This window comes from Trichosporon asahii, assembly GCF_000293215.1.
Source record: "Trichosporon asahii var. asahii CBS 2479 unplaced genomic scaffold scaffold00075, whole genome shotgun sequence".
Lineage (NCBI taxonomy): Eukaryota > Fungi > Basidiomycota > Tremellomycetes > Trichosporonales > Trichosporonaceae > Trichosporon > Trichosporon asahii.
In genome coordinates this window covers 775,608-803,019 of record NW_014040850.1, presented here as the reverse complement: position 1 = coordinate 803,019, position 27,412 = coordinate 775,608, and the positions used below count along the sequence as shown (strand labels likewise).

General features: G+C 58.8%; 10 protein-coding genes across 10 annotated transcripts; 5 read left to right on the top strand and 5 right to left on the bottom strand.

Annotated features, from left to right (window-relative positions):
- Positions 1–265: 265 nt before the first annotated feature.
- Positions 266–1,790, bottom strand: A1Q1_05847 (uncharacterized protein; the record flags this gene model as incomplete). The annotated part of the gene is made up of 4 exons (XM_014321056.1): positions 266–753; positions 1,033–1,051; positions 1,097–1,629; positions 1,730–1,790. The coding sequence occupies 4 exons, from the start codon at positions 1,788–1,790 to the stop codon at positions 266–268; spliced, it is 1,101 nt and encodes a 366-aa protein (XP_014176531.1).
- Positions 1,791–2,128: 338 nt separating this feature from the next.
- On the top strand, positions 2,129–3,378 carry A1Q1_05846 (Glutathione S-transferase 6; the record flags this gene model as incomplete). Its single annotated transcript, XM_014321055.1, has 3 exons — positions 2,129–2,134; positions 2,191–2,552; positions 2,757–3,378. The coding sequence occupies 3 exons, from the start codon at positions 2,129–2,131 to the stop codon at positions 3,376–3,378; spliced, it is 990 nt and encodes a 329-aa protein (XP_014176530.1).
- A 145-nt stretch (positions 3,379–3,523) lies between these two features.
- On the bottom strand, positions 3,524–4,395 carry A1Q1_05845 (uncharacterized protein; the record flags this gene model as incomplete). The annotated part of the gene is made up of 3 exons (XM_014321054.1): positions 3,524–3,645; positions 3,711–3,911; positions 4,023–4,395. 3 exons carry the CDS (start codon positions 4,393–4,395, stop codon positions 3,524–3,526), a joined length of 696 nt encoding a protein of 231 aa, XP_014176529.1.
- A 205-nt stretch (positions 4,396–4,600) lies between these two features.
- A1Q1_05844 (uncharacterized protein) lies at positions 4,601–5,644 on the top strand (the record flags this gene model as incomplete). Its single annotated transcript, XM_014321053.1, has 2 exons — positions 4,601–5,029; positions 5,069–5,644. The coding sequence occupies 2 exons, from the start codon at positions 4,601–4,603 to the stop codon at positions 5,642–5,644; spliced, it is 1,005 nt and encodes a 334-aa protein (XP_014176528.1).
- A 393-nt stretch (positions 5,645–6,037) lies between these two features.
- On the bottom strand, positions 6,038–6,868 carry A1Q1_05843 (60s ribosomal protein l33-b; the record flags this gene model as incomplete). Its single annotated transcript, XM_014321052.1, has 3 exons — positions 6,038–6,220; positions 6,481–6,604; positions 6,855–6,868. 3 exons carry the CDS (start codon positions 6,866–6,868, stop codon positions 6,038–6,040), a joined length of 321 nt encoding a protein of 106 aa, XP_014176527.1.
- A 1,716-nt stretch (positions 6,869–8,584) lies between these two features.
- A1Q1_05842 (chitin deacetylase) lies at positions 8,585–10,349 on the top strand (the record flags this gene model as incomplete). Its single annotated transcript, XM_014321051.1, has 2 exons — positions 8,585–8,793; positions 9,140–10,349. The coding sequence occupies 2 exons, from the start codon at positions 8,585–8,587 to the stop codon at positions 10,347–10,349; spliced, it is 1,419 nt and encodes a 472-aa protein (XP_014176526.1).
- Positions 10,350–13,101: 2,752 nt separating this feature from the next.
- Positions 13,102–14,505, top strand: A1Q1_05841 (uncharacterized protein; the record flags this gene model as incomplete). The annotated part of the gene is made up of 1 exon (XM_014321050.1): positions 13,102–14,505. One exon carries the CDS (start codon positions 13,102–13,104, stop codon positions 14,503–14,505), a length of 1,404 nt encoding a protein of 467 aa, XP_014176525.1.
- Positions 14,506–14,511: 6 nt separating this feature from the next.
- Positions 14,512–15,402, bottom strand: A1Q1_05840 (uncharacterized protein; the record flags this gene model as incomplete). Its single annotated transcript, XM_014321049.1, has 3 exons — positions 14,512–14,527; positions 14,577–15,116; positions 15,200–15,402. The coding sequence occupies 3 exons, from the start codon at positions 15,400–15,402 to the stop codon at positions 14,512–14,514; spliced, it is 759 nt and encodes a 252-aa protein (XP_014176524.1).
- Positions 15,403–15,904: 502 nt separating this feature from the next.
- Positions 15,905–17,686, top strand: A1Q1_05839 (siderophore-iron transporter; the record flags this gene model as incomplete). Its single annotated transcript, XM_014321048.1, has 2 exons — positions 15,905–16,107; positions 16,183–17,686. 2 exons carry the CDS (start codon positions 15,905–15,907, stop codon positions 17,684–17,686), a joined length of 1,707 nt encoding a protein of 568 aa, XP_014176523.1.
- A 342-nt stretch (positions 17,687–18,028) lies between these two features.
- Positions 18,029–27,208, bottom strand: A1Q1_05838 (telomere length control protein; the record flags this gene model as incomplete). The annotated part of the gene is made up of 7 exons (XM_014321047.1): positions 18,029–18,227; positions 18,275–18,793; positions 18,831–19,036; positions 19,077–20,523; positions 20,587–21,158; positions 21,223–22,363; positions 22,527–27,208. The coding sequence occupies 7 exons, from the start codon at positions 27,206–27,208 to the stop codon at positions 18,029–18,031; spliced, it is 8,766 nt and encodes a 2,921-aa protein (XP_014176522.1).
- Positions 27,209–27,412: the final 204 nt, after the last annotated feature.

Below are 27,412 nucleotides of genomic sequence, written 5' to 3'. Positions count from 1 at the left end.
CTCCGCCGATTGCTGGACCACAATGTGAACCTGGGTTGCGAGACTGAGGAGGGTTAGACGTCATGGCAGAGATAACTCACCCTTCGCTACCTGAGACAGGCGTTGTGCAGTAAGCTGTTGCAAGTAGCTCTGCCTGTCAGCTCAGCGTGACGATACACCGAGCTTACGATTCTGCTTCTACCATTTCACGTCTCAACCCGAGTAGCCCAACGCAGGTGAGAAGCTGGAAGTCAGCTCAGAAACCGTGGACCACCAACTCACCCAATCACACTCCCACCGTCCGGGCATACTCCTCCACAGCGCCCTGTACGCTCTCCGCGACCTCGCGCACTCGCTCAATGCGACTCCGGAACTCGAGCGATCGGCCGCTACCTTCCTCGTCCCGGGCAAGCTCAGCGCCCCGTTCCCGCATCTCCTTGATGTACGCTTCGCTGAGCGCTTCGGCGTCCGAGAGCTGCGCAGGACTGGGTTTCGCCGTCTTGGCATTTGCAGAGGCATCAGTCGAGGAAGGGTCGGTGGAGGTAGGTTGGTCGGAGGAAGGAGCAGCAGACACGTCGGCCGAGGAAGACGCCTTGAGCTTTGCGAGCTGCTCCTCTACGCTCGATGGCGGTGGGGCCGGCGCTGCATTCGGGTCGATCAGGCGCTCGAGGACTGCTGAGGGCAGCGTCTGGAGAAGGTCGAGGTCACGCTGGAGCGCACGCTCGGCTTCCGGCGCTGGGGCGGACGTGTCGGTTGTCATGGTGGATTGGGTTGCTGCAAGTCAACAACTAGTCATCTGGCCGATGACGCACCGACATGAAGGGCGGATGTCGTTTGAACTCCGCTTCCGCACAGCTCCGGCCAGGTCGAGTCAATCGCCAGAGGTTGAAGACGTCTGCAAGAACCAGCATGCAGCAGTTGACCATGGGGTTATGGCTAAGGACTTAGGCCCGATACATATGCACATGCGTATGAGTAGTGCAGTGGTGCGGTGTGGTTTCTACTGATTCTAAAGCACCGGATAACAAATGCAGTTTCCTTCCCATCTCCCACCTCCGTCGTGCCGGAAAGACTATCGCTGCAATGTCAGCTATCTCAGAACGCTTTCTCAGCTTACCATCATACGCATGTAGGCCAGGAGCAGGGCACCGGAACCAGTGGCCACACCGACGAGATACTGGAGAATGGAGAACTTGGCCTGCTCGATCTGTGTCCTGAGGCCAGCGATCTCGGACTCAATGCGGGTGTCGACCTCCTTGATCTTGAGTTCCTGCTGAGCCGACTCGTCGCGAATCCTTCCCTTCTCAAGGTTAAGATCGAGGCGAACGCCAGCCTGGGTACGGGTGATCTCTTCACGCAGACGCTGCTTCAGCTTCTCGACGTCGGCGAGCAGTCGGTCGTTTTCGCTCTTCATGAGCGTCAGGTCGTTCTTCTCATGCAGTTGGAGCTCAGACTTGAGCTGCGCAAAGTCGACATTCTGCGTGTAGCGCTGCTTCTCTTGTTCCTGCTTGGACACGAGGCCGGCCTCCATGCTCTTGATGCTCTCCTCGATCGCTTCGGCCAGCACGGTCATGATGCCCTCGGCCTGCTCGCGCGTCATGCCGTTGGCCTGCAGCTTCTCCACCAGCAGGTGCGTGTCAAAGTGCGCCACTGCCACCGGCGCCGTGGCGTGCAGTCTCCGAATGCTGCGCGCACTTCGCGCAGCGGGCCGCAGAGCTGAGGTCAGCTGGGAACATAGTGCGGCACTAACACTGGGCGAGGGCCGCGCCGGCGAGCGATGTCGTTGGCCGTGAGAGGAGGCGGAGACTCATGGCGTATATGTGTGAGTGACGAGTGGAAGTGTGACAAACGTCAACAAAGCCAACGCTCGCCAGTCGCTGTCCGATCGGCCGGCTACGTCTCGTCCCAGTGACGCGGGATTCTGGATCTCAGGGACGGGTCCGGGTGACACTCGAAGCAGCGATCATAGGTGGCAAATACGGCTAGGCGTGAAAAACGCAGTCGCGCCTAAATGCCGTGGCGTGCCTGCCGTCACAAATTTCAGAACGGCGCGAGTCCACCGTCATAGAACGGTTACGGGTGGACACAACATTTCTGCGCTGTTTCGCACCTGCATACACCCCACACGACCGCCTGAGTTGCCGACACCATGCAGGTGGGCTGCTCTATTCTTGCACAAGCTAACTCCAGTCCGATGAGATCATCTGGCAGGTGATCAACCAGCAGTTCTGCAGCTACAAGGTCAAGACGGTCACGCAGAACTTCTGTCGCAACGAGTACAACCTCACCGGTTTCTGTTCGCGCCAGTCATGCCCGCTCGCCAACTCCCGCTATGCGACTGTTCGAGAGAAGGAGGGCGTCCTCTACCTCTACGTGAAGACCATTGAGCGTGCGCACTCCCCCGCCAACATGTGGGAGCGCATCAAGCTCTCGTCCAACTACACCAAGGCGCTCGAGCAGATCGACAAGGAGCTCATCTACTGGCCCAACTTCATCACGCACAAGTGCAAGCAGCGTCTCACCAAGATTACGCAGTACCTCATCAAGATGCGCAGACTCTCCATGACCCAGCAGTACGTATACCCTCCTTCCCTCATGGCGTGTGGATATGAAGATACTCAGAAGTCGCGACAGCCAAGAGCAGCCGGCACTCTCCTACGGGTTTGCGCCGGCTGTACGAGGCAACAAAATGGGCTAGACTTCATGCACCACCCTCTGATCCACCCACGTCTTTCTCTCTTACTTGCTGGAAAACGGTGAATTAGCTGACATAACAGGCCGAAGCTCGTCGGTATCAAGAAGAAGCTCGAGCGACGTGAAGCCACGCGTGAGCGCAAGGCGCTTGCGGCGGCCAAGCTGGAGAAGAGCATCGAGGCGGAGCTTCTCGAGCGTCTGCGATCGAAGGCGTACGGCGATGCGCCGCTGAACGTGAACGAGGACGTGTGGCGCCAAGTGCTCGAGATGGACAAGGGCAAGGGCAAGCTGGAGGACATGGAGGAGGACGACTCGCTGCTGGACGAGGAGGAGTGGGAGGGAGGCGAGCGCGAGTTTGTCGAGGACGACGAGTCGGACGACGACATCGAGGACTACTCTGGATCCGAGTTCGACGAGTTCGACTCCGAGGCCGAGTCCGACGACGACGAGGGACAGGAGTTCCCGTCCGATCTCGAGGTGTCGGACGAGGAAGACGAGGAGGACGACGACGAGGAGGACGGAGAGGGCGACGAGGGAGCAGAGGCCAAGAAGCCCGCACCCAAGCCACCAAAGAAGCCGGAAGCTGGCGCCAAGCGGAAGGCGACCAAGGACCCGAAACGCGCCAACAAGAGGCGGCCCCACGTCAACGTCGAGTACGAGATGGAGACCGAGCCCCTGTCCCGCGAGATGCTCAACAACTGGTAGAGCCTGTAGACTGTATTACTTTTTCCTCTTATACCCACTCTCTCATTGGTTTTCGTGGGTCGCACTCTCAATGTCCCACTGCATGCATACAACATGGTTCTAATGTACAAGTGTGGCGAGCGGAAGCGAGCAACGCAGCCTAGATCTAATCGTCGTCCGAGTCGTCGCTGTTGAGGTCGAGCTGGAACACGGCACCGGGGTCGTATCGTCGTCCAGGCTCCTCGTGCACGACCTGGGGCGCAGGCTGCGCTGGTTCCGGGGCAGTAACTGCTGCTTGTTAGCTAAGGCATCGAAGGATTGTTAGCTGCTAGGCTCAGCCTAATAAAACTCACCGTCTCCAACGACGCCCACGTCGCCGACACCAGACATCGATCCCTCGAGCTGGAACAAAAGTCCCTGACGCATAGCCGCCTCGTTCGGCCACGGCGTAGCCGCCGCCTTGTCGACCGGCGCAAGTAAGGAAGACACAGGTGCGCTCGTCGTCTTGGCGAGTGCGTGCGCGTGCGCGATGAGCTGATCGACGCTGACGGGATCTGGAATCAGCTACCACGTCACTCGCAGCTGTCTCTCGCTTCTGTGGGATATCGTGCGACTGTTCGCCATTATCGAAGTACAAACAGTCACGAGGCATCCGTAGAACTCACCCTTCTCACTCTGCTCGATGCTTTCTCGCACCTTGGCGCCCTCATTCACGACCTCCTCGAGGTCGACCTTGGCTCCGTGGAGTTCGCGAATGACAGAGCGGATCTCGTCCTCGAGCTCCTTTGCCTTCTTCTGCTTCGCAAGCATCTCAGCATAAGCGGCCTGGTGAACCTTGAGCTCGGCGGAGAGCTGGTCCAGCCGCTCTGAGCTCTGTACCAGTCCGGCATGGAGGGCGGGAAGCGCGTCTGCGTTGGGCGCGGATGAAGTTGCCTGCAGCACCGTGAAGAGCTCGGAGAGGAGATGCTGCTGTGTCGCTACGGCGAGAAGAAGCGCGGGGCGCGGTCCCACTTGCTGTGCGGGGTCTGTCGTGCTCATGTTGTTGATGATGCTGATATGAGACGGGGAACAACAACGGTGACAATCTGGGGTTGCTGGGAGATGTGCGAGGAATGCCCAGGCACAAGGCACACGGAGATGTGACCGTCTCCGTACCTACATCTAAATCTTCAGACGTCACTCGCTTCTTCGTGTTGCGTCCCACCGATCACTCGTTACCTACACACCAACCAACTCTGCAGCCATGTCGTTGTCGAGCGGCACGCTGAACCTCAAGTTCATGCAGCGCGCGAAGGCGCGTCAGCAGGCCACGCCATCGACTCCCGGATCTGCTGCCTCGACTCCTGCCCCGACTACGCCCTCTGCGCCATCAGCACCGACACCAGCACAGGCTGCCGAGGCTGCCGCCGAGGCCGAGAAGTGGACTCTCCCGTCACGATTCAAGGGAACACGACCCAATGCTGCCGCTGGACCGTCAAGACCAAAGGTTAGCTTCGTGGGCAGCTACCTACCGTTCGTGGAGGAGGCCGAGGTTTCGGGTGGACGGAGAACGTTCGGCGCCGTCAAGACCAAGGCCGCTGATGAAGACGACGAGGAGGAAGACGACGAGGAGGATCTGGCGGAAGCAGGCGTGCATGGCAAGGCGGACGAGAGCATGGACGAGGACGAGAAAGTAAGCTTCCTCACGACTTGCAATGAGAGCTGACCGCAGCCCGAGGACCGCACGTTCCGACGACCAGCTGGATTCGGCACGAAGGACAAGGGCGCGAAGGAGAAGGAGAAGGACGACGTGGTGCGGGGCCTGAAGCGCGTGAGCCTGAAGCGCGAGTCGTCACCAGCATCATCAGACGACGAGTCCGTCCCCAAGAAGCGAGTCAAGACGGAGCCCCAGCTGGTGAAGAAGGACAAGAAGAAGGCCCACACGCCGTCCGCCTCGAAGCATGCTACGCCTTCGACTTCGAAGCACGCAACCCCGTCAGCTTCCAAGCATACAACACCTGCTGGCTCGAAGCATGCCACGCCCGCGACGTCGAAGGAGTCCACGCCCGCTCCTGGGGAGAGGAAGAAGAAGAAGGCTGCCAAGACTGATGCTGGCGACATTCCCCCGCCACCCAAGGCGAAGGGCAAGACCAAGGAGGAGCCTAAGAATGCGCTCGACGAGCGGGAACGCGCACTCAAGGCGGCGAAGAAGGCTGCGAAGAAGAAGGCCAAGGCGTTGAATAGACTCTGTTGTACCACTATCATGCATTATTGTGACTTCTGGGCATGGTCGTTTCGTTCTGATTAAGTGTGAGACTCGATCGCCTCAGCCAGTGTCAACAAGCTCAGATCTGCAACCCTACACTCAAGTCCGAACGCCAATGCTCATGATCCGCGGACTAACTCTCCGCAATCCTTGCTCGATCACAACCTCCTAAGCACTCGCTCAAGTCACCGGTTAGTACACTCCCGACTTCATGCTCCTCATCATTCCCGAGATCCAACTCCGTGCCCCCCGGTCCTCGCTGTCAGTGCTCTCAGCACCCGCTCCAGTGGTATCTGCGGAACCCATACATTCTCTCGTACAAGTCCCAATGGCTGCGCTATGCAAACTCGCTGTGGCTTCGCCACCCGTCGCGAGCCCCCGAAGGGAAAAAAGGTCGGTGTCACGGGTACATGGGGAAAGGGGATGTGGGGGTGTTTAGATGGTCGAGGGGTAGAGCATCACGCGGCACGAGGCACCGAAGATGTGCGCGGGAAGGTTCGAGGTGAACTTGGACTTGACAACACCCGAGTTGCCGTGGGGGCGGGTGACACGGCCCCAGATGACGCGGACACGCGAGCCGTTGATCTCGCGCTTGGCCTTGTAGACGTAGGCGATACGCTGGGATGTTAGCTAACGGAAGCACAGGCGATTAAGCTAGGCGACGAGAGCTCGGCTCGACAAAACGGATGGCAGATAACAGCAACGCTCCTCTTCACCCTGTGTGCGCCGTCGACGATCTCGCAGGACTCGCAAGAGCAAGGACGATCGAGCGCTCATGGTTCCTTCCCTCTCGACTTCTTCTGATCTTCTCTCCAGCTGTTTTCCCATTGACATCCGTCGTATCGCCCCGTAGCTCTCGTGTCCGTGTGTAAGCTCACCTTGCCAAGGTAAGAGCGGGCGGCCTCCTTCGAGTCGACACCGTCGATCTGGACAAGCGACTGGTTGGGGCGCGAGTTGCGCTTTCCACGCTTGTGGCCGAGGATGCGTCCCTTCTGGTAAAGCCTGCGTCTGTCAGAAACCAATTGTCCAGCTCCTCTTCCAACGACGATTATCGCGGCGAACACATCTTTAACGTTTCCGATGCTCGTCCATCTGCTTGCACAAATTCTGTTGTTCCGTCCTTCCAAACTTTCGATCGAAATTTCGCCTTCACACAAGTCCTGATCCTTCTTCAATCGTCGAAGCGCTCGCGGTCGGTCGAGGTCGGGTCGTCGTGTTCGTCGCGATAATCGTCGTCGTCGGGGTAGCTCACCTGGTAGCGCCCATCTTTTGTCGAGTTTGGTGGTTGATGGTTGGGAGAAGAGGAGAGCGTCTCGTATGCACTTGCAGCCAGCCAGCGCTCCCTCGCCAGTCCTGCGAAGCCCTGAGCCACGGAATCAAATCTCCTCAGCCGCCCAAACTCGTGCCTTATTAGTGTCGGACTTAACGCCGCTAGCTCGTGAGAGGACGTTAGCGAATTTTGCGGACTAAACCACGTGGCCTGTCTCACACGTGAATGGGGTGGAAGCCCCTCATAGTCGAGACTATGACATGGAGCAGGGATGTCGTTCGCCAAACGAAATGTCATGCATGAATATCGAAACCATGGCTTGAAAGCTGGTTATGCACGCACCTCGTGAGCGCACTGCAACATCTACACTAGTCTGGGAGCTGGGAGATTGCCAGTGGCGAATGACTTTCCTCACCTCGATCGTGTGGTGCTGGGCTACGGCTCGTTCCACGGTGCCTGAGACGCGTCATCCGGTGCGGCGCGAGGCGATCGAGAGCCAAGGATTCAAGGAAAAGTCCAAGATTCACTGCGGACCGAAACGTGCAACTGGAAACACCACAACGTCCATCTCGACCATCCCATCGACGATGAACACCGCACACTGCCTTGTCCGCTCATCCCCCGCTGCCACACTCTCCCCAACGATGCCGCCTCCCCTGTCTGATCACCGTGTAGGAGCTGCGAGGAAGGCGTAACCATCGCTCCAGTTGTCTTCCATGTGGGCGCCGGATCCGTCCACGCAAGGCTTGGCAGACCTCTACTCAATCGAGTTCAACGCGCGCATGCCCGATCCTCTGTCCCACGGCGCGTCGGGAGGGACGGCCGGAACGTGCACAGACCAGGCTCCCTCTTCTTCCTTTGCCCCTCCGCAGACAACAATAGTAGTCGATGCCGAGCTTTGACGCCCGGCACTGCGGCATGTCCATGCCGCCCACAGTATCGTCCGCCGCTCAATGGCCTGTCTCGCCGCGCGCAGCACTCGATTCGCCGCTCATGACGCCCTGCGATCACGTTCTCCTCGGACATGACTTCACTTCCGGTGCCCCTCGCAACTTCTGCGGTCCAATGCGCAGCATATGCGCAGGTCGTGCAGAGGGCGAGGACATCTTCCGACCCGTGCACGGCGTGCAGGATGGAACCTAGGTCGGCAACGGTCCCCTGACGCGGACTACGAATCGCCAAGTGAGCTTGGAAAAGAGAACCGCAGCCACAGAGGCTTGGCGCGTGCGGTGCTTTGCTCCTGTTGCCGGCGAGGGATAGGGAGTGAGGGTCCAAGGTGGCCGGTACCCGGTGCACCGTGCGTTGTGCGAGCACACAACAGGCGCCAGCCCGCGGGCCATGTCAGGCAGTCGCCGCCAAGTTCACCCGTCTGTCGGCTGCATGCGCTCGCTGCCCTCTGCCCCCCTTGGCCGTGTGCATCGTCGTGGTGGTTGCGCGCCTGTGGAGAAGGAGAGACACTGACTGTTGTTGCGCCGTGACCTTTGACCGTGGATTGTGTATCACCACGAGCTCTGATCCCACCTAGCTCTTCCCCTCTTTGCGTTTCTTCTTATCCCAACTTCTTCTCTAACCGTTTCCACAGTTCACTTGCACTCCTTCGGCTTGATCGTGTGTCCCCCTCATCACCTGCATTGATCACGACCTAACCCATTAATACCCCGCCGGCAACAGACATTCGACCTCCCCACGCTCTCTAGAACATACCAATCACCATGGCCGCCTTAGCGACCACTGTCCTCGTTTCTCTCCTCTCCGTCGTCAACGCCCAGGCTGCTGCTGCCCCGGCTCCTGCGGCTGCCAGCACTAGCGCCGCTCCTGCCGGTGCTGCTGCCGCTGCCCCCAACCCCGCCATCACGGTTGCGATTGATCCGTCGCTTCCTCAGAGTGCCGCCCAGACCGGTCCCCAGGGCTTTGTGATTCCGTAAGTGCAACCAGGGCGAGGTGGTCATCGCTGTGTGCTGCGGGCTGCGCAGGAAGGTGCATATCATGCGTTATTCATAGCGCCCAGCACACACTGCCCTCAAGGCGCACGGCCAAGTCTAGGTCATTGTGTGTGGTTCGTTGGAGGTGTGATGCCAAGTCTTCAAGCGGCACCACCATGGTGGCCGAGTAAGACCTCCACCGTGGACCTCTACAATCCCGTCTGCGTCTGCCCATCTGTTCGCTTCCTCCGCTGGTGACGCCCAGCTCGGTGACACCCGTGACATTGACGACGCACAATGACGTCTTGCAGGCGCGCGCAGCATTCGGCGAGCTGACACATTCAGGTCGCTCTCGGCCCTGACTTCCGGCGCCCCGACCGACAAGACGGTTGCCCTGCACACGACCTTTGCGGTGGGCGCCACTCCGTCCGTCAGCTCTGCTCCTGCGATCCCCACCACGCCCAAGTCCACCGACTACCCTCCTCTCGATGCCATTCCTGATGTCAACTCGCCCGAGGTCAAGAAGTGGGTAAGCGAGATCGACTGGGACAAGGTGCCCAAGTACGGCGTCACTACGGGCGAGTGCGCTTCGTCGCCCGAGGCTACCAAGGACGGCCGTTGTTGGTGGACCTGTGGCGGCTGCACCCGCGACACCGACATCACTGTCTGCCCGGACCAGTACACCTGGGGTCTTTCGTACGACGACGGACCGTCGCCCTACACGCCTCTCCTCCTCGACTACCTTGAGGAGCAGAAGATCAAGTCCACGTTCTTCCTCGTCGGTTCGCGTGTCGTCTCGCGACCCGAGATGGTCGTTTCGGAGTACATGCTCGGCCACCAGCTCTCGATCCACACCTGGTCGCACCCTTCGCTGACCAAGCTTACGAACGAGGAGATTGTCGCCGAGCTCGGTTGGACCAAGAAGGCTATCAAGGACGTCGTCGGTGTCACGCCCAACACCTTCCGCCCTCCCTATGGTGACCTCGATGACCGTGTGCGCGCGATTGCCGCTCAGATGGGTCTCACTCCTGTCATGTGGACCGACTACCAGGGCACGACGTTTGACACTGACGACTGGCGCATTGTCGGCGGCACGGCTTCCGGTCCCTCGTCGCTGACCAAGTTCCAGCGCATCCTGGACGAGTACGTGCCCAAGCTCGACACGGGCTTCATCGTGCTCGAGCACGACATCTACAGCCAAACTGTCGATCTCGCCGTCGGCTACTTCCTCCCCATGGCGATCGCGAGCGGCAAGTACAAGATGAAGTCGATCATCGAGTGTCTCGGCCTCGGAAACGAGGAGGCGTACATTGAGACCTCGTCCAACACGACCAACACCCTCATCCTCTCCGCCACCGGCACCGGAACCGTGTACCAGGCCTCAGTCGGCAGCGTCACCGGCTCCGCGCCCGTTGTCACCGCTAGCAGCGGCAACAAGGACGCCAAGGCCACGGGATCCGAGGCGGGCAAGGAGAACGCGAGCGGCGCCAACGCCCTCGCGGCGTCGCTCAGCGTCGCCCTCGCCGCGCTCGTCGCCGGCATCGCCTTCTTCTAAACCACATCCGCAAAGCCCCAACGCCATCTCATGCCCCTTTCTCCTCTCTCTCAGTTTTACTCTCTGGACAATGTTAGACGACACTTCATTCCGTCGCTGCAGCACGTGTATGCATCCCGCACGTTTTTACACCTTACCCTTATAGCCCCAATCCGTTCGTTACATCGCGATTTTAATCTCATTTCTGTATGTCTGTGTTCTGTCTACTCAGCCCAGCCTTAGCTCCCATCCGGACCATCTCGCATGCATCCCATCAAGACAAGATTCTCCCCTTTGTGCTCCAAGCGTCATTCCAAGCCCCAGTTGAGTCAATCGCGAGCGTGGAGTGTGACAGCTGAGGTGCGGGCAGTGGCGCCAGCCCCAAGCGGCAGCCACGTAGGATCAGAAGCGATTGATGCATCCGTAGAGATGCGCGTCGATGTGCCGAATGTAGTCTCTTCGGGAGGCCTGTTCGAGGCACGAAGCCACTGCACGAGCCGTCACATCTGGCCGCAGAAGAGAGTGTTGGGAGATGCTCAGTACACTGGGACCACTAAGGGAAGACAAAGTAAGAAGGGTCGGAGAAGGGGACCGGGATCTGTGGCGTCCTGGCGGCCTTAGCAGTTGTCATTCGGTAGGCTCGTCAGCCGCGTCTTTGTTGTTTGCTGTGAGAGTGACCGTTCCAGGCGAACCGGAGAGCGTGAGCTGAAGCTGCCGAGTATTGTTACACTACATTCTCAAGATCTGAAGAAACGGGCCGGCCGGCGATTCAAGCTGGTCGCGCCGGCGACTTTCTGCAGCCTTAGGGGTTGTGCAACTGTCATTGCTGGGCAGTGCATGGGTTCAGACTGTAATACTCGAGAGAGGGGCATGGATATATGACAGATGTATCAAGTGTGGCTGGGTTGGACCGATTGCAGTGGTGTGCATGATGTGGGCGTGATGATGGGGCAGTGATCTCGTGAGGAGATATTGGCGTGTTGTGTGGTCCGGGTTGGAGGCAGACTTAGGCTAGATTCATGCTTTCCCACGGTTACTATGTATGTTTAGTGCGAGGTGCTGCATACCACTGTCCAAATTGGCTGCAGATGAGTGATGGCATGGAGGTGTGTGTGTCTACGCAGTTGAGATGTCGTGAGAAGTGGATTGGGTGTTTCGAGGCAGGGTTAGAGGAAGGCTTTGCTAAATTCAATGTCTCCCACGGTTGGTCAGTGGATTTTGTGCTAGGTTTGGCCTTAGAAGAAAGGGAAAGAGAGGATGCACGGTGCCCAAATAAGCGGTTGTTGAGGTGTGTGTGTCAACGGAGTGGGAACCTCGTGAAGAAGAGGACGAGTGGTTCGTGGCGGGATTGGAGCAAGCCCTTGCTAGTTTCACTGTTCCCACGGTCGCAGTGTCAGCAAGGGATGCGAAGTGCTGGGTTGGTCAGCGGACAGACGTCGAGGGTGCGAAGTCGAGAGGCAGAGCGACGTGTGTATATCTCGTGAAGAGGGCTGGAAGTGGTTCGTGGCGGGTTTGGAGGAAGCCTCTGCTAGTTTCAATGTCTCCCACGGTCACCCTTGCTCAAACGGATGCGAGGCTAAGTACAGGATCTGAGGATGAGTGCCACGGTGCGAACGGAGGTGTCGCCGTGTGCATTGACGAAGGTGGGTGTGTAGAGCAAAGTACGCAAGCGCTGTTGATGAGGATGGTGACAGACGCTGAAACCTGAAACCGATCCCGTGCCTGATCGTCCCTGGAACCAAACACCTCCACCCGTTTACCCCTGGTGGATCTGCGGCTCCGAGTTGACTCGACAGACTCTCCGGTCGCCGTGAACCGGCGACTGCAGCCAGTCGACTGGTGCGAACATGAGACGCGACAAGCTCCAGTACGGAGGATCGACACTCCCAGCTGGGGAAGCCGAAATAGCAATCCCGACGCCGTCGGACTCCCCAAGCGACCGACCGATATATGGGGGAAGGTCCCCAAACGCCTCCTGTGCACGCTGTGGGGCACATTGCCCCAGCCTACGATCTCCTCCAGTCACAACTGCACGTCCAAAGACTTACGCAAGCAGCCGGCATCCAACCCTGTCTCCATTCGACACCTGTTTGCTTTCGTGATCGTCATGTGCTCAGTCATCTGTCAGTCAGCACTGCATTCAGGTGTCCCGAAATTGGGAAGATGTGTAAGCGAGTGGCGGCCGTGGGAGGGATCAGGCCTGAGTGAGGCTGAAGACGCCGTTCAGGGTATCCTCCGATGTCGGGTACAGCCGTCCTCAACCGTGGGTCTTGGCCGACTTTTCGAGGTGGAGGTGCATGCTTGCATCGCTCTTATCTGATAACTTCCGTGCTTTGCTCAGCACATGCCGACCTCGTCACCCATGTCTGGGCCCTCATCGTCTCGGGAAACATCACCACGGCCGGGTGAGCCGGCCGCGCCGGCCGCACCGGTCGCCTCGGGCTCATCTCCACCCCCGCCGGCACAGAGGACGGCCAAGAAACGACGCACGAGGACGGGATGTCTGACCTGTCGGTTGAGGAAGAAGGTGGGTCAGCACTTGGCGCTTGTGGAATGCTGACGGCAGCGATGTGACGAGACGCGACCACAGTGCCGCACGTGTGAGAGGCTGGGACTCGAGTGTCTCGGCTTCTCAGTGCAACGCCCGAACTGGATGCGCGATCGAGACACGGTCGACAGCGTTGTTGACAACATGTACGTGCATGTGAAGGGATGAAGCTGACACGGCAGCAAGAAGAGCGTTACGGAAACACAGACCAGCAAGCGGAGCCAGATGTGGGCTGAACGGGCCGCCGCGCGATATCCACCAGCATCGACGTCTACGGCGGTTGACATACCCGACCCCGTGTCCCAGCAGCCTCCAGTGTCTGACGCCGACCCCAACCACATCATACCCCGCACGCCGCCCTCGAGCGCAGCTCTACTCGATGAGCTCGCGCAGCTCCTCCCCGCTGCCACCGCAGCTGGACAAGACCTAGACCCCGCCCTCGTGCGTCTGCTATGCCCGCCGTTGATCCCACAGCCAGCAGCGCAGTATACGGCCTTCACGGCCTCGCAGACCTCGCTCCGATACTTCCAGCACTACCTCACGGTTATCATGCCATACCAGTGGCTCTTCGAGCGGCGAGCTCTCGCCGACCTAGTGGCACCACTGGCATACGCGGACGAGGCCGTGTTCGAATCGCTAGTCGCTCTGGGAGCATTGCATGTCGGTTCGCGGAGGGCGCTCGTCGGCGGGGCAGTAGATACAGATACGGCGCAGCAGAGTCTCCAGCGCAGCATAGCCAGCATGGCTGCTCTGCCGCCGGAAAGACTGGGGCGACACGAGACGATCGTCGCTGCCATGTCCATCTCCAGCTTCTATCTCTTCGCGGGGGGCAATCGGTCTGGCTGGCCTAATGCCGTGCGGACGTGCCGCGCCTGTCTGAGCGCCGTGCAACACCTCGATCCGGGCGAGCTGGGACATCTCCTGTCCCCTCTGGCATGGACGGATATCCTCGCCTCGGTCACAGAGGGCAGGGCATCGGCGTTCATCTCGCTCTACAGACGCTTACTCGCCGGCGATACGGCCACCGACGACCGATACCTCCGCGAAACGGTCATGGGGTGCGACTCGACTACCCGCCTGGCTATCGCGGAGACGGTCGCACTGTCAGAATGGAAGGATCAGCAGAGCGCTGCCGGCTGCCTCTCAGTGCGCGAACTCCTGCATCGGTCATCGGCTATTGAACGGCTCCTCTCAGAGCGGGAAGCGAGGGAACATTTCGACGACCCCGCCCGGCGCCTCGTCGCTGATGTGTTCTATCACGGTTCCCGGGTGCTCCTCGCCACTGTCGTGGACGGGTGCTATCCATACACCGCGGAATTAGCATCTGCAGTAGCGGACGTGCTCCTATCTCTCTCTGCGCTCGACGCCGCCGGTGTCGCGGCCGACCGCGCGCTCGTCTTCCCCATCACGATCTCAGGCTGCCATGCGCAAGAGCCGCAGCGTGCCGCGTTTGCAGCGCGTTTCCACCGGAACAGGCTAGGTCCCGACGCCGACTTTGGGAACACGCGCAACGCCCTTCGACTCATGCATGCGGTGTGGGCACGTCGGGACGCCGCCCCGCCAGGAGAGGAGGTGCACTGGCGCCGAATCATGCACGAGTTGGACCCGGCTGGGCTTTTCCTGATTTGATCTTGCTCAGGAACTCGACCACCTGGATGTTCAGATCGGCCTGAGGAGCTGGCTCCGAGACCATGTGCGACGCGCCCTCGAGAACGTGCCAGGTCAACTTGCCATGCGCTGCCGCCTCCCACCGCCGGAGGAGGGGCCGCTGGTCGCCGTTCCCGCAGTGGTCGCCTTCGCACCAGAGTGCGAGCGCCGGAGCAGACAGTTTCCCGAACGACGTCGAGAGCGGGTGAACGTGCGGTCCGCCGTCGGCTGTGTCGGGCAGGTCGGAGGAGAAGTAGTCGTCGTCGCCACCGACGCCCACAAGCGAGTGCATCCGGTACGCGCTCATGCGCATGCCGGAGACCATGAGGGTCTCCCTCGGCTTGCCCTCGGCAATGAGCGCCTTGGCCTTCTTCAGCGCCGCGGCCCACTCGGCGTCCGGGTCACGCTCGAAGAATTCCCGGTCCGAAGCAGGCGCGACCATGATGCCGCCCTGCACCTCGTCGCGCTTGCTGGAGAGATAGTGGATCACGTCCTGCGAACCGGTGGAGTGGCCCATGAGCACGATGTCGCGCACGCCCTTGCTGCGGAGGTGCTGCACAAGGGCTTCCATCTCGTCCGCATCTCGATTCAGACTGCCCGTGCCGTACCCTTCGTAGACCCCTGACCAGTAGATCTGTACACTTATTGTTAGCTATACCAAATTATGGACACTTACAGTTGCCAGCCGGCTTCCTTCAGAGCACCTGAGAGGGAAGGCAGGAACGGCGTCGACAGGAAGCCGCCCCAGAGTCCGCCGATGAACAGGACTGCGCGGGAGGAGGACTCGTCACCAGAGGTGAAGTACGGCCGCTGGCCACCGCCCGGGAGAGGGTAGAGGGCCAGCGTGCCGGCAATCGAGGGCGAGTCAGAGTCGGCCATGGCGCATGAGGATTTTGCGATATGTGAGAAGCGAAGAAAGCCGCACTCGCAGTCTGTGGGATGTAGAAGGCCGAAAGGTGCGGTTGCGATGCAGGTGCGCTGCTAGTGGTGGTGTGAACAAGAGTGCAAAGTCGAAATCGGCCGATGAGGAGGAAGGGAGATCTAGCGCCAGAAGCGCGCCCGGCGTCTAGATCTTCGGGCGACGGCAGCGATGGCAGCGGCGGCAAAGTCGGCGGCGGATCAAGCCGCTCTCACCAGTCGCCAAGCCCCTCCGGAGTTATCAGATATCGGCTGACAGGCACGCTCGGCCGGTTCCTCCAATCAAGCAGCAAGCTTAAGCGCCGGCGGCGCCTATGGCACAGGTTCACTGTTGTTTTTTTCTGACCACCATGGCCGCAGCAGGCCGACGCCGGCCCATGCACTCAACTTTGCGAGTTATACATAAGGAGAAGCCCGCTGTGGGCGGCAGAAGGTACCACGACTCACGACAAAAGACGGCGACATGAGGGCAAACGAAACGCTCACGCTGGCGCAAAATGCGGCCGTCGAGGGCGAGGAGCGCAAGAGCGCCGATGCTGAGCTGTACGATGAGAAGACCGACCCCTCTCCCCCGACACCGACAGAGGAGCTTCAAGATGGTGTCCGGCAAGCGGAGGCTATGACGCAGAGCTGGAACCGGGCCTCTCTCATCACGCTCTATGTCTTGTGAGTCACACCCTCCTTAGCTGAGCTGACATTCAGCTTCTGGCTGCTGTACGCGACCAACGCTTTCCAGAGCAGTATCACCTGGAACCTGTCAGCATACATCACGTCCGAGTTCGCCGAACACAGTCTGATCCCCGTCATCTCCATCGTCGCCAACGTCATGTCCGCGTGCGCGTACATGGTCGCGGCCAAGGTGCTCAACCTCTGGGACCGTTCCTGGGGATACCTCGGCATGCTCGTGCTCGCTACTCTGGGCCTGATTCTTTCGGCCGCTTGCCAGAACATCTACACATACTGCGCGGCGCAGGTCTTCTACTCTGTCGGCTTCATTGGCATCATCTTCGCCATCGACGTGCTCACCGCCGACACGTCGCACCTCAAGAACCGAGCGCTGGCCTACGCCTTCACGGCCTCGCCCTGGGCTATCACGGCCTATGCCGGTCCGCCGATCAGCGAGCGCTTCTACGACTCCAACTGGCGCTGGGGATATGGAGCCTTTGCGATCATCTTGCCCGTCGTGGGCTTGCCCATGTTCGCGTTCTTGCGGTACCACCGCGCGCAGGCCGTGAAGAAGGGCTTCGACACGAAACGCGAGGCGAGCGGACGCACCTTCCTCGAGTCGGTGGCGTACTACGTCGTCGAGTTTGACGTGCTCGGCATCTTCCTCCTCTGTGCTGGACTCGTGCTCTTCCTGCTCCCCTTCTCGCTCGCCCAGTCCGCGGCCGAGACCTGGCGTGCGCCTCACATCATTGCGATGCTTGTCATCGGCATCGTCTGCCTCATCGCCTTCGCCGTGGTGGAGCGCTTCGTGCCGCGTCCCTTCATCCCGGCCCGCCTGCTGTCCGACCGCACCGTGGTTGGCGCGTGTGGTCTCTGCTTCTCGTGGCAGATTGCCTACTACTGCTGGGCGTCGTACTTCTCCTCCTTCCTCCAGGTCGTGTATGGCCTCTCGATCTCGACGAGCGGATACATCGGCTCGATCTACGACGTTATCGCTGCGCTCTGGATGTTCCCTATCGGATACATCATCCGTCGGACCGGATACTTCAAGCCTGTCCTGCTGGTCACGGTACCGCTGTACATTCTCGGCGAGGGACTCATGATCCACTTCCGCAAGCCCGGGTACAGCATCGGCTGGATTGTGTTCACGCAGATCCTCATTGCCTTCGCCGGCTCCTCTTTCACATCGGTGCAGCAGGTCGCCGTCCTCGCTGCCGGCAAGCACAACGACGCCGCGGCGCTTCTCGCCCTACTCGGTCTGTTCGGATACATTGGCGGCGCTGTTGGCAACTCCATCTCCGGAGCTGTATGGACGCACACCCTTCCCCAGGCGCTTCAGGCGAACCTTCCTGAGGAGGTGCTGCCGGACTGGGAGAGCATCTACTCCGATCTTGAGGTGCAGCTGTCGTTCCCTATCGGTGACCCCGTTAGGACGGCGATCCAAATGGCGTACGCTGAGGCTCAGAGCCGCATGCTGATAGCCGGCACGGCCATCATGGCGCTCGCTCTCGCCTTCACACTTCTCATGCGCAACATCAAGGTCAGCGACATCAACAATGTCAAGGGTGTGGTTCTGTAGTGGGATTGGGTTATGTCAGGGCTATAATGGTTATCGTTGCGAATCAAGTTGAGCATCACTGACTATGTCGTTAGCAACAAGGCGAAGCAAACGGTACTAAGGTACAGCAGTGCATGATACAAGTCCTTTTCTATGCGTACATCTTACAAACGTTGGGGATATACCAATGCGGTGGTATTGCTTGCTTCTTTTGCCGGGGCTGCCCCACACCTGCCTTCTCTCAATTTCTCCCGTTCTCGTTCTCGTTCTCGTTCTCATGGGTATCTCAATCTCCATCATAACGTCGATCACAGCCATGCTTGCCAGCCTGCTTGTTAGCTCTGTGACCACTGCACCAGACAGCTACTCACCAACGAAGATCTTCGCGAGGTGCTCCGGGTCACGAGCCTCTTGAATCAGTTGGTTGACTCGGTACTCGGTGCTGAGCTCAGTGCCGAGCTTGCCCCTGATGCGCGACAGAACGCGATCGGCTTGATCCTGCCCACGCTCCGTGTCGCTGCGGCCACCACCTGCGCGGCGCATCTTCGTGGCGTCAGACGTCCTGTGTGTCAGCTCTGATGCTAGTTGTCGATGGTTGGTCACACATACCATGTGTAGAGAGGGTCATGCTTGAACACCTCGAGAACAGTCAGGATCAGCTCTTTGCTCTCCCTCAGCACGCGAAGCGTGTGCTCTGCGCACTGTCTGAACGTGCCGTCGACACCCGTGATGCCGAGTCCGTCAACAATATCGTTCGTCAGGCGGAACGGTACGCGCTCCGGGATACGCAACTTCATACCGTGCTCGAACGCAATGCCAAAGTCAATCTGGACCAGTTCGCCGGACGACTTGTCGATCAGGATATTCGAGCAGTGTCGGTCGCCGAGGCCCACCATCCAGCCAACCATGGACGTGACGGCGACGGAGCGAGAGTAGTTCAGGCGCATCTGGAACCACGCCAGAGGCTCGCGGCGTTTTTCAGTGAAGAAGTGCCGCATAACTGGGTGGAAGCGCTTCATGTTCGCCTTCCATGTGTCGACAAGTTTTGGACTGTCGGGGTCCTTGACTTGAATGCGGCGCAGGGAGTCCCGTACGGCATCTGGAGCAAGATCTGTACTCTTGCCGTACCTGGGGTTAGCTGACGCAACGCATGTAGTATACTCACCGGATATGGGCGTCCTTGAGCCAGTCACCAATGGCCTGCGTGTTGCCCACAAACTCGATGATGCCGCTCCGGTTCGCAAGACAGACGACGGTGTACGTGCGGAACTTGAGGTTACGAGCGGAAGCTCTCCTGTCGCGGGCCAGAAGTCGATTCGTCATCTCGAACACCTGTTCCATCACCGCGTCCTGGCGCACTTCATCGTCACCCTTGAACTGCACAATTAGCGATGTCAGAACATACACTCACCAATTGGACATGCTCCTTGCCCAGCGAGTCATAACAGCTCATGACAGCTGGGCGGTGGAGGCCGCCAGCGAGCCGGTAGTTGGACCTATAGCGCTCGAGCGTGGGCACGTTCATATACTGCAACGTGAGGTCGATCGGCGGGATGAACGTCGCAACAGGAATGCTAAGCCTCTTGAACGGCATCAATGGGCATTGGGAAGGCACTGGTGCTGGAGCCATAGTCTTGGGTTTCGGGATACGGCGCTTTTCGTAGTCGAAGTTACACCACTGAACTGCAGCCGACGAGAACGCGTCCATCTCCTTGCCCGCACGCTGAGCAATGGGCCGTTCGCTGTCCGTCGTGATGCGGGCCAGGATTTCGCTTGCAGCTGCTGTGCGTCCGGCGCCGTCGCCCTTCTTGTAGTCAGAGCCCTGCGCAAGGGTGATGACCTGGTAGAGGACGTGGAATGGGTGGTCTTGGGCCATTCGCAGCATGAGGTCGTTCAAGTTGGCGTTGAACGTCGTCAGCTGCTTGGGCCGATCCAGTCGCGCAACAAGTTGCGGCGAAAGGAAGATGAACTTGTGCGTTGGAATCATACCGAGATGGGAGCTGAAGCTTCGCTGCGCGTGCTCTGTGCTGTCGTGCTCGAGCCAGACCGACACCATACGAGTGATGCTGTCGTCGTGCTTGTCACTTAAAGCGATGGCAGACGCATAGCTCTCCAAGGTGAAACAGAGGTATCGCAGCAGCTCTCGGTCCATCTTCTCCTTAGCCGCGCGCTCTTCCTCCAATTCCAAATCCTCCTTGTCTGCCTTGCGCCGACTGCTGCTCGGTGTACTGCGCATGGAGTCGAGCTTCTCGAGCTCGCCGCGCTTCCTGTCCATCACAACCGTCAGTCGCTCCAGCTCGGGCGACTTGGACAAGGCGACATAGTGTTGATCCGCGAATACGGCAAAGTCGTATGCAAGTTGCGCCTGCTCCGTCGTGTCCGACCGGTGCTTCTGCGCGAGCTTCATGGCCTCACGGAACGACGCGCGAATGTCTTCCGCCGCCTTCAGCTTGGCTAACGATGTCCAGTTCGCGATGCGACCAAGAAGAATCGCAGACCTTGCCTGGTTGACAGATTTGGATGACGCTTGAATTGCGTCGTAAAGCGTTTGCGTGTGCTGAATGGCGAGCCCATGCTCGCCTTTGGCCCAGAGCACTTGACCAAACTCGTCAGCGGCATGTTCGGAAGGCGTTGCTCCCTCCAACTGTCTGACCGCCATGACGGCGTTTACAGCAGCCTGCAGGTCCAGCTCTTTGCGCGCAAGATGGCTGAGGCGCAGTTGACAGGAAATCTCAAGGTCGACAAGGCCCTCTCCTTGCGCTGTCATGAGATCGCCGAACATGGTCTGGCTTTCGCGTGCTCGCGACGATCGGATGAGAGACAGTCGTGTTGCGGAGAGTCTCTCGGCTTGCTTGAAGCTGGTTGTCAGCGGTTGCATTGCGGATTAGACTCACTCAAACGACGAGCTGAGGTCGACGAACTCAGCCAAACGCCCGCTCGCAAAGTCTCCCTCGTTGACCGCTTGCTGAATGGGTTCTGAGAGCCACTTGGCGATGTCTCGGAGACATAGGAGATTGAGAGTTGCGTTCTTGACCTCGGTCATGCGTTCGACACCGATCTTCTCGAGCCTCGCCATCTCACTGCGAATTGCACCATCGACGATTTGCTGCGCCACCGACCGGTCACGCTCCCGATGCACGGCTCGCAACGCAGAGTAAAACTGCCCGGCTGGAGTCGCGGTCATATCTGGCGTGAGGGGAACGTCCCAGTCACTCATGCGCCATGCTAAATCGAGGAAGAACGGGTCCGCCTCTGAGTCGCCTAGGGCTTGACGAGACGACTGGAGGACTGAACCAGCGAGGCGGTTAAACCCAAGGTCATGCAGGTTGCGCATCGAAGACATCAAGGACGGGCCAGACTTGAGTCCAGGGGCGGCCTCCACGTTGGCTAGATTGTAACCAAGCGAATTGAGAGGCTGACCTTCGTGATCGAGTCGGCGCAGGAGCGAATCCATCACATCATTATTCTGAATGCCGTAGAATCCATCGGGATCCTCGACATTGCTGTAGATGTCGTACATGATCTGGCGTTAGCCACAGTCAGGTCATACAACTTACATTCTGGACACGGGGGCTCGACAAGTCGCAGCCCGCACCATCATTCCAATCGTTGGACAGTTCCAGGAAGAGGAGTGAGCTTGCAAAGGCGCCACAACGGCCAGCCGCTTCACTCAAGATGAGCGGATTGATGCTCAGCCAGTGATTGTATGCGAGATCGTTCGAGAGGTGTGGCGGCTGGAAGTTTCGGAGGTGTAGAACGACGTTGATGATTGCCTCGAGTGTCTCCGCCGCCGCCATCGGGTACTGCAGCACCTGAGAGAAGTGGTCTGACAGCACGGCGGCACGATGAAGAGATTGGTCGGAGTGCTCCTCAAACCCGCATGACAGGACAGCCTGGACGAGGTAAGGGAGGAAGCCTGTCGTGGTACTACCCGGCGTTGACAGCAAGGGCTGCAGTGAGAGATAAAACGGGTCGTCTCTGGCTGCGAGAGTGCTGAGCAGCAATGCCATATCCCGCGCCCAAGTGTCGCAAACTCTTGACTTGACCACCCAGGCCTTCGTTTCCTCGAGTATGGTGTCTATAGCCTGCTCCTGGGAGCTGGACGTCGGGGTCGATGGGACAAGCAAACCGGCGAGCTCGTTCAAGCGCGTTGGCATCTTCTGTCGCTCCGACATCTGGCTGATGACCGGAAGCACCGTCTGCAGCACTTCGATAGCAGTTGTGCGGAGCTGATAATCGTCTGCAGAGGTCTGCTCGACGATTTTGTCGATGACCGTGATCCGAAGCACGACTTTCGGATCCTTGTAATCCTTGGCAAGATCCGAGAGCTGTGAGCGACCAGCTAAGGACTTGATGGCCTGCATGTCCGGAGCCTTGACTTGCCCATTCGACATGTAGATCAAATCCAAAAACGCCATAATGCCATTGCGATCCCACTCAGAAGCGGTCAGAGCCTTCTTGAGATGCCAAAAGGTCGACGACATGAATGTATCGCGATTTTGAGCCCTGTTGCCGATGATCGCGGAGGCAGAGAGCCGCTTGCACAGTGCCATCGGATTCATGGTCGCAGGCCGCCCAGCGATATTCGCCACATCGACGAAGCCCAATTCGAAAGTCTCCTCGAAGTACTTTGCCCATTCAGGTGGCCAGAACACGATAGCGTACTCAAGCGCAGGGGCGATCTCCTTGTTCTGTTGCCTAAAGTTTGGCTCGGTCCCTGATTAAGGCGGTGAGCCCGTCGGCCGTCTCCCTGAGGTTGGAATCCCCTTTGAGCTTGGTGTACGTCGTGCTCAGCATTACGAGGAGATCGACCAAGCCATCTGGTACAGACTTCGTAGCGGCCAACTGATCGAAGCCCCACCTAATGAGATCCAAGAGCATGGGCCCGTTATCCTCGCTCGATAAGAGGTTGATGATATTGTGCAGGAACTGTTGCAGAACCATGGGTTGCTGAAACTCCTTAGGATACAGCGAAGCCAGCAGGGCCAGTGAGCGAAGGTAGCGTCGCTGCTCAATCACCAAATAGGAGCTGTTGATGGAGTGGAAAAGCTTGATCAGGGCAGAGAACACCATGCGCCTCCGCGAAAGGGTCTCCTGAAACCTCGTGCGCAGGAACAAGAGAGCCTGAAGGACGGCCCAGAAGGAGTATTGCGGTTCGAGGACGGTTGGCGCGTGACGTGGATCAACATCGTGGGCCGTGAGAGTGACATAGCATTGCGAAGCCCTGCCGTCATCGTTAAAGCCGGCGAGCATCGAGGCGATATCCGAATTGCAGAGCGCCAGATCAATGAGAGGAAATAAGCTGGCCATGACAATCTCGGAATGGGCGGCGAGGTACTCGGCACAGCTCCTACTATCGGGAGAAGGGAGCTGCTTCAGGACATCCTCGGCGTTCGCAGTCTGCTGTGCGGTCACACGCCCGGTTTCGCCTTGTGAGAAGGAGTAGGTGACGGCCATCGCGGCTGCAGCGGGTACGCAGCGTCCCAAAGCTCGCTGCTTCGGCACATCGGCTGCTTCACAAAGAGCATCGAAGAAAGCCGTGTTTTGTCGAGTGGCCAGGATGGTCGAGCCGACGAGATTCAGGCACAGCTGAGCGAATTCTCTCTGAGAAGAACAGCCGTAAAGGGTCGGACCGAGGCGCAGCGGTAGTTGTTGATTCTGGAGTTGCTGAGTCACGATGGTGTTAGCATGTGACATGTAGAGTGGCTGGAGAGATGACAGCCCCAATCGTTGGGCCACGGCTTCGAGACCTGGCTGCAGATGCGACAGGAAGTCGGGGTTGTAGTCGGCAACCTCGTAGAGGTGAAAGATCGTGGCCGACCGCAGCAAAGCGCTCGCTATGCAAGTGTTCAGTTTCCAGACGAGATTGGTCAAGAAGACGTCCCAGTTGAACACCGTCATCACCTGCTTGGGCAGGAGGTCAAGGTACGCCTGTGCTTTGCGCTCAGAGGATAGGTCCGGAAGGTAGTGAATAGCAGCCGCTGACGAGGCAGCGCGGAATCGGACGCGGGCATCGACATCTAACGTGGCCTTCAGAACGTAGCTCAGAGGCCCCCAGTCGCTCTCATGGTGACCGCCCATCTCAATATCGGCTTCGTCGGTGTCGCCTAATTGCAACCACGCGCCGTAAGATGGGTCGTAGTCGAGATACTCGTCGATGAAGAGCAGGAGATGAAGTCGTGCTTGCCAAGAGTGCAGGCGGCCAGTTGATGCCAGGCGCACGATCTCTTTCGCTTGTTCGACAGCTAGATCAGTGAGGCCGAACTTGGGAGCAAGCCAGATCGATGCTGAACGGGCAAGAAACAGTATCGCAAGCTTAATCGTGTCACCATCGCGATTGAACGCATATGTTGTGAGGCGATCGTGCAGTTCGTCGAGAATGAGGCTCACAGCAGCTCCGGAAAGGCGGAGAGAGCCTTCAAGGATGGCGTCGCAAATGACGAAACCGAGCTGAGGAAATCGAGTGCCGTCCGCTGTCGCCAAAGAGTTGAACAAATCGTTGTCCTTGGTAGGGATACGATCAGGATGGGCGAGCAATGGGCCGCGCAGACGGAGCTCGACGAGAGTCTTGGTAAGAGAGGCGATCGTCCTCTGCGCCTCCTTCGCCTCGAACGATTGAGGCATGGCATCAACCTCCGCATTGATGATCGGGCCGAAGTCATCGTCGTCGTTGTACCCGACTACAGTAGACGATGTTGCCACCGTGCTTGGTCGGACTTGCTCCAGTGTCGTTTTACTGACCTCGATCAGTCGCAGAAGCGCGTCTGCAGTCTGTAAATTAGCGTGGTGGGGGAACACCTGCTGACTCACCTCACCCTTTCGCCAGACGATGGACAACAGGTCATCATATGGGCCAGGTTTGTGCTCGCCATCCTCGGGTATGTGACTGGCGTACCTCCGTGGAGGAAGCTTGTCTTTCCGAATGCCTGATGGCCGATCTGGTTTTAGCAGGATCGGCCAAGCATCAATATTGGAGCTGAGACGACTGTAGAGCGGCGCGACACCACGCCATACAAGGTGCTGCGCGGCGACGTTCTCGGACAGTGATCCTAAATGAGGCAGCACCGTGTCGAGTAGCCTCACGGCGGTCATGATACACCCAGTCGTATCCGGCCGAAACCCGTTGAGCTGCACGGCAGCTTGAAAAGTCAACAATAGGGCAACCGCGTCCAGACTCTTGCGCAGCCTTATGACTGTCAAAGGTGAGGAACGCTGATCCTTGGGTGACCACTCATTGACAGTGATCTGAGCGGTAGCTTGGAGAAAGTCCGACAGCTTGCGAGGACGACCCTCGAGGAAGCCTAATGACTCGCTGTCCTCTTTGGCAGAAATACCGACTGATACCGCGGCCTCCATTTCATCTCCTGGAACAGAGGGCATGGTGCCATAGAGAATCAGCTGGCGGAGGCCATTTGTTTGATACTCGTGGATGAGGCGATTAACCACGGGGCTGTCGACAAGATGTTCCGCCACTGTCGTATCCGCAATTGCCGCCTTCGAGAATCCGCAAATCGCGCCCAGTAGCCTGAGAATGCCAGCAGTCGTAGCAGACCCCATGCGATTGCGCAATCGGCTCCCACCATCCACTTCATAGGTCTTTGCAAACCAGTCGATCACCTTTTCTTCCAGATTCGCGGCGTAAAGACCGGCGTCGGCCCTCACACTTTCAACCGCGGTCGTGAGGAAAGCGCACGCGGCATCTGTAACTGTCGGAGGTCCCTGGATGTCCACATTTCTCAAGAGGTTGCCGACGTCCTTCACGCAGCGCGCGCTGTCGACCTTCCCAGTTTGTATTATCGTATCCACTGCGTGACAAGCGGCTCGAGATGTCGCTATGAACGACGTCTTACGTACCGCATGCGTCCACACTCTCTCCCAAGCAGTCTGCTCTTGCCGTCGACGCGCAGCCACAGCCGCCGGTGTCATAGGCAAGGATCTGTTGGCGATTTCCTCGGCCTCCATCGCGTTCTCAGCGTGCGCCAGGGACGAGAGACCAACGTACGCCCAGGATTGAAGTACCGCGTCCTCATCGTCAAGAAGCTCGAGCATCTTGAGTCGGATCGAATCTCGAGCATCGGGGGCGAGATTCTTCCAGTGCTTGTTGAAAAAGAAGACGAGGACCTGGAGAGCTATCCGACGTTCCGACTCATCGTTACCCAGAGTGAGGTGCATGATTTTGTCTAGGCTGCTCTCCATCCTCTGACGCTTGCGGGCGGACGCCGAAGGCGTGGAGGGGACAGCATTCTGCTTGTACGTTTGGAAGCAGCAGTCGGCGTACAGCTCAATTGCAGCCCATGACACCGCTTGTGAGGCATCAAACTCGAACCCCGCTGTTAGACCGGTAAGCTCGAACGGCCCTCGTCGCGCTGACGGCGCCTGAGTCGAAACGGACACGAGCTGCAGAGAATCGAGGTCTAGTGGTCGAATGCCGGCGCGACTTCGAGATTCCTTGGTAATGCTGTCAATGAACTTATCCATCGCGCTTCGCACTGCGGTTTGCTGATCAAAATCCTTGACAGTGATGTGCGTGATGAAGGGCAACATCATCCTCATGGCAATGACGATGTGCTCTCTTAGACCGAGGTTCGTTCGGCTCGTTGCAATCCATTGGTCCACAAGCTGCGGGAACAACTTGAGTGACGCTGCCTGGAAGTCCTCTCTTGAGTTCAGTTCCATCTCGCCCAGAACCGTATTGAGGGTGCGCAAGATCTCGAGTGGCAGCGGTGCACCACTCTGCTTCCTAATGTAGCGACTGATCTTCTGCAAGATCCCCGACCCAGACCCAGCATCGGAGGGCTCACTATGCTCATGGGACGGCGGAAGAAGGGGCGCTGCTGGACTGGCGACGAGAATCGGAATCAGCGTCATGAGCTCGTTGGCGACAGATGCGGAGAGCGCAACCTTTTGGCGCGTTGGCGCGAGAGAAGAATCGCTTGCCGAGCCTTCATCGTCTTCCTCAAGGCTCACGTACTCTCCGAGCAAGGCTGCCCAGCAAATCCTCATAAGAGTCCGCCAGCTTCCTGCATCGAGATGCTGCAGATGCGGCGGGTAGGAGAGGAGCGTTCGCAGCGCCTTGATGTAGTCCGTCGCGATGAGTTCGAATATGCGCCCATCGTGCACCAGCAACGTCGTCATATGCGTGAACAAGGCGAGGAATGGCCGACGCGATAGTAAATTCACTGCTCGCTCCGCGGTCGTGCGGACCAAGTTCGCAGCCTGGATCAGCCTTCGCTCGGCTGTCGTTGTCAGCTCGATTCCTTTCAATGATGGGGATTCGGTGGAGGTAGAATGTGGAGGGTACGTACCGACTGCCGCAGGCTTCCGCAAAACGACCTTCTTCTCGAGGACGACACCTTGAAACAGGCTCTGGAAAAGGGCGACCCATCCTGCTCCACCTTCCAGAGTTGCAGTTTCCTGAAAGACGAGGAGGTTTTCTCTGTTAGCGAAGATCTCGCGAAGGGCGTCCTGGCCGGCTTTGCGCTCAGTGATCTTTTCAGACTCGATGTTGCTCAGAGCGGTCTGGAGCCCTGCGACTGTGTTCATGGTGGCGGCATCTGTCGGGCTTCTTGAGTTCTGAGCTTCTGTCGAGGGCTGTGCTGAGTCGTGGCCGGTGCGTGACTGTGTCGTCGGAAAATGTTGATGCAGGTGGTGGTGGCGACAACCCGGTCGGTGTCCAGGCGCGTTGTGAAGGTCGCGTCACCTTGAAGCTCGGCATTCAGGCACGGGAGGAAGCCAGGCGCGTGATAA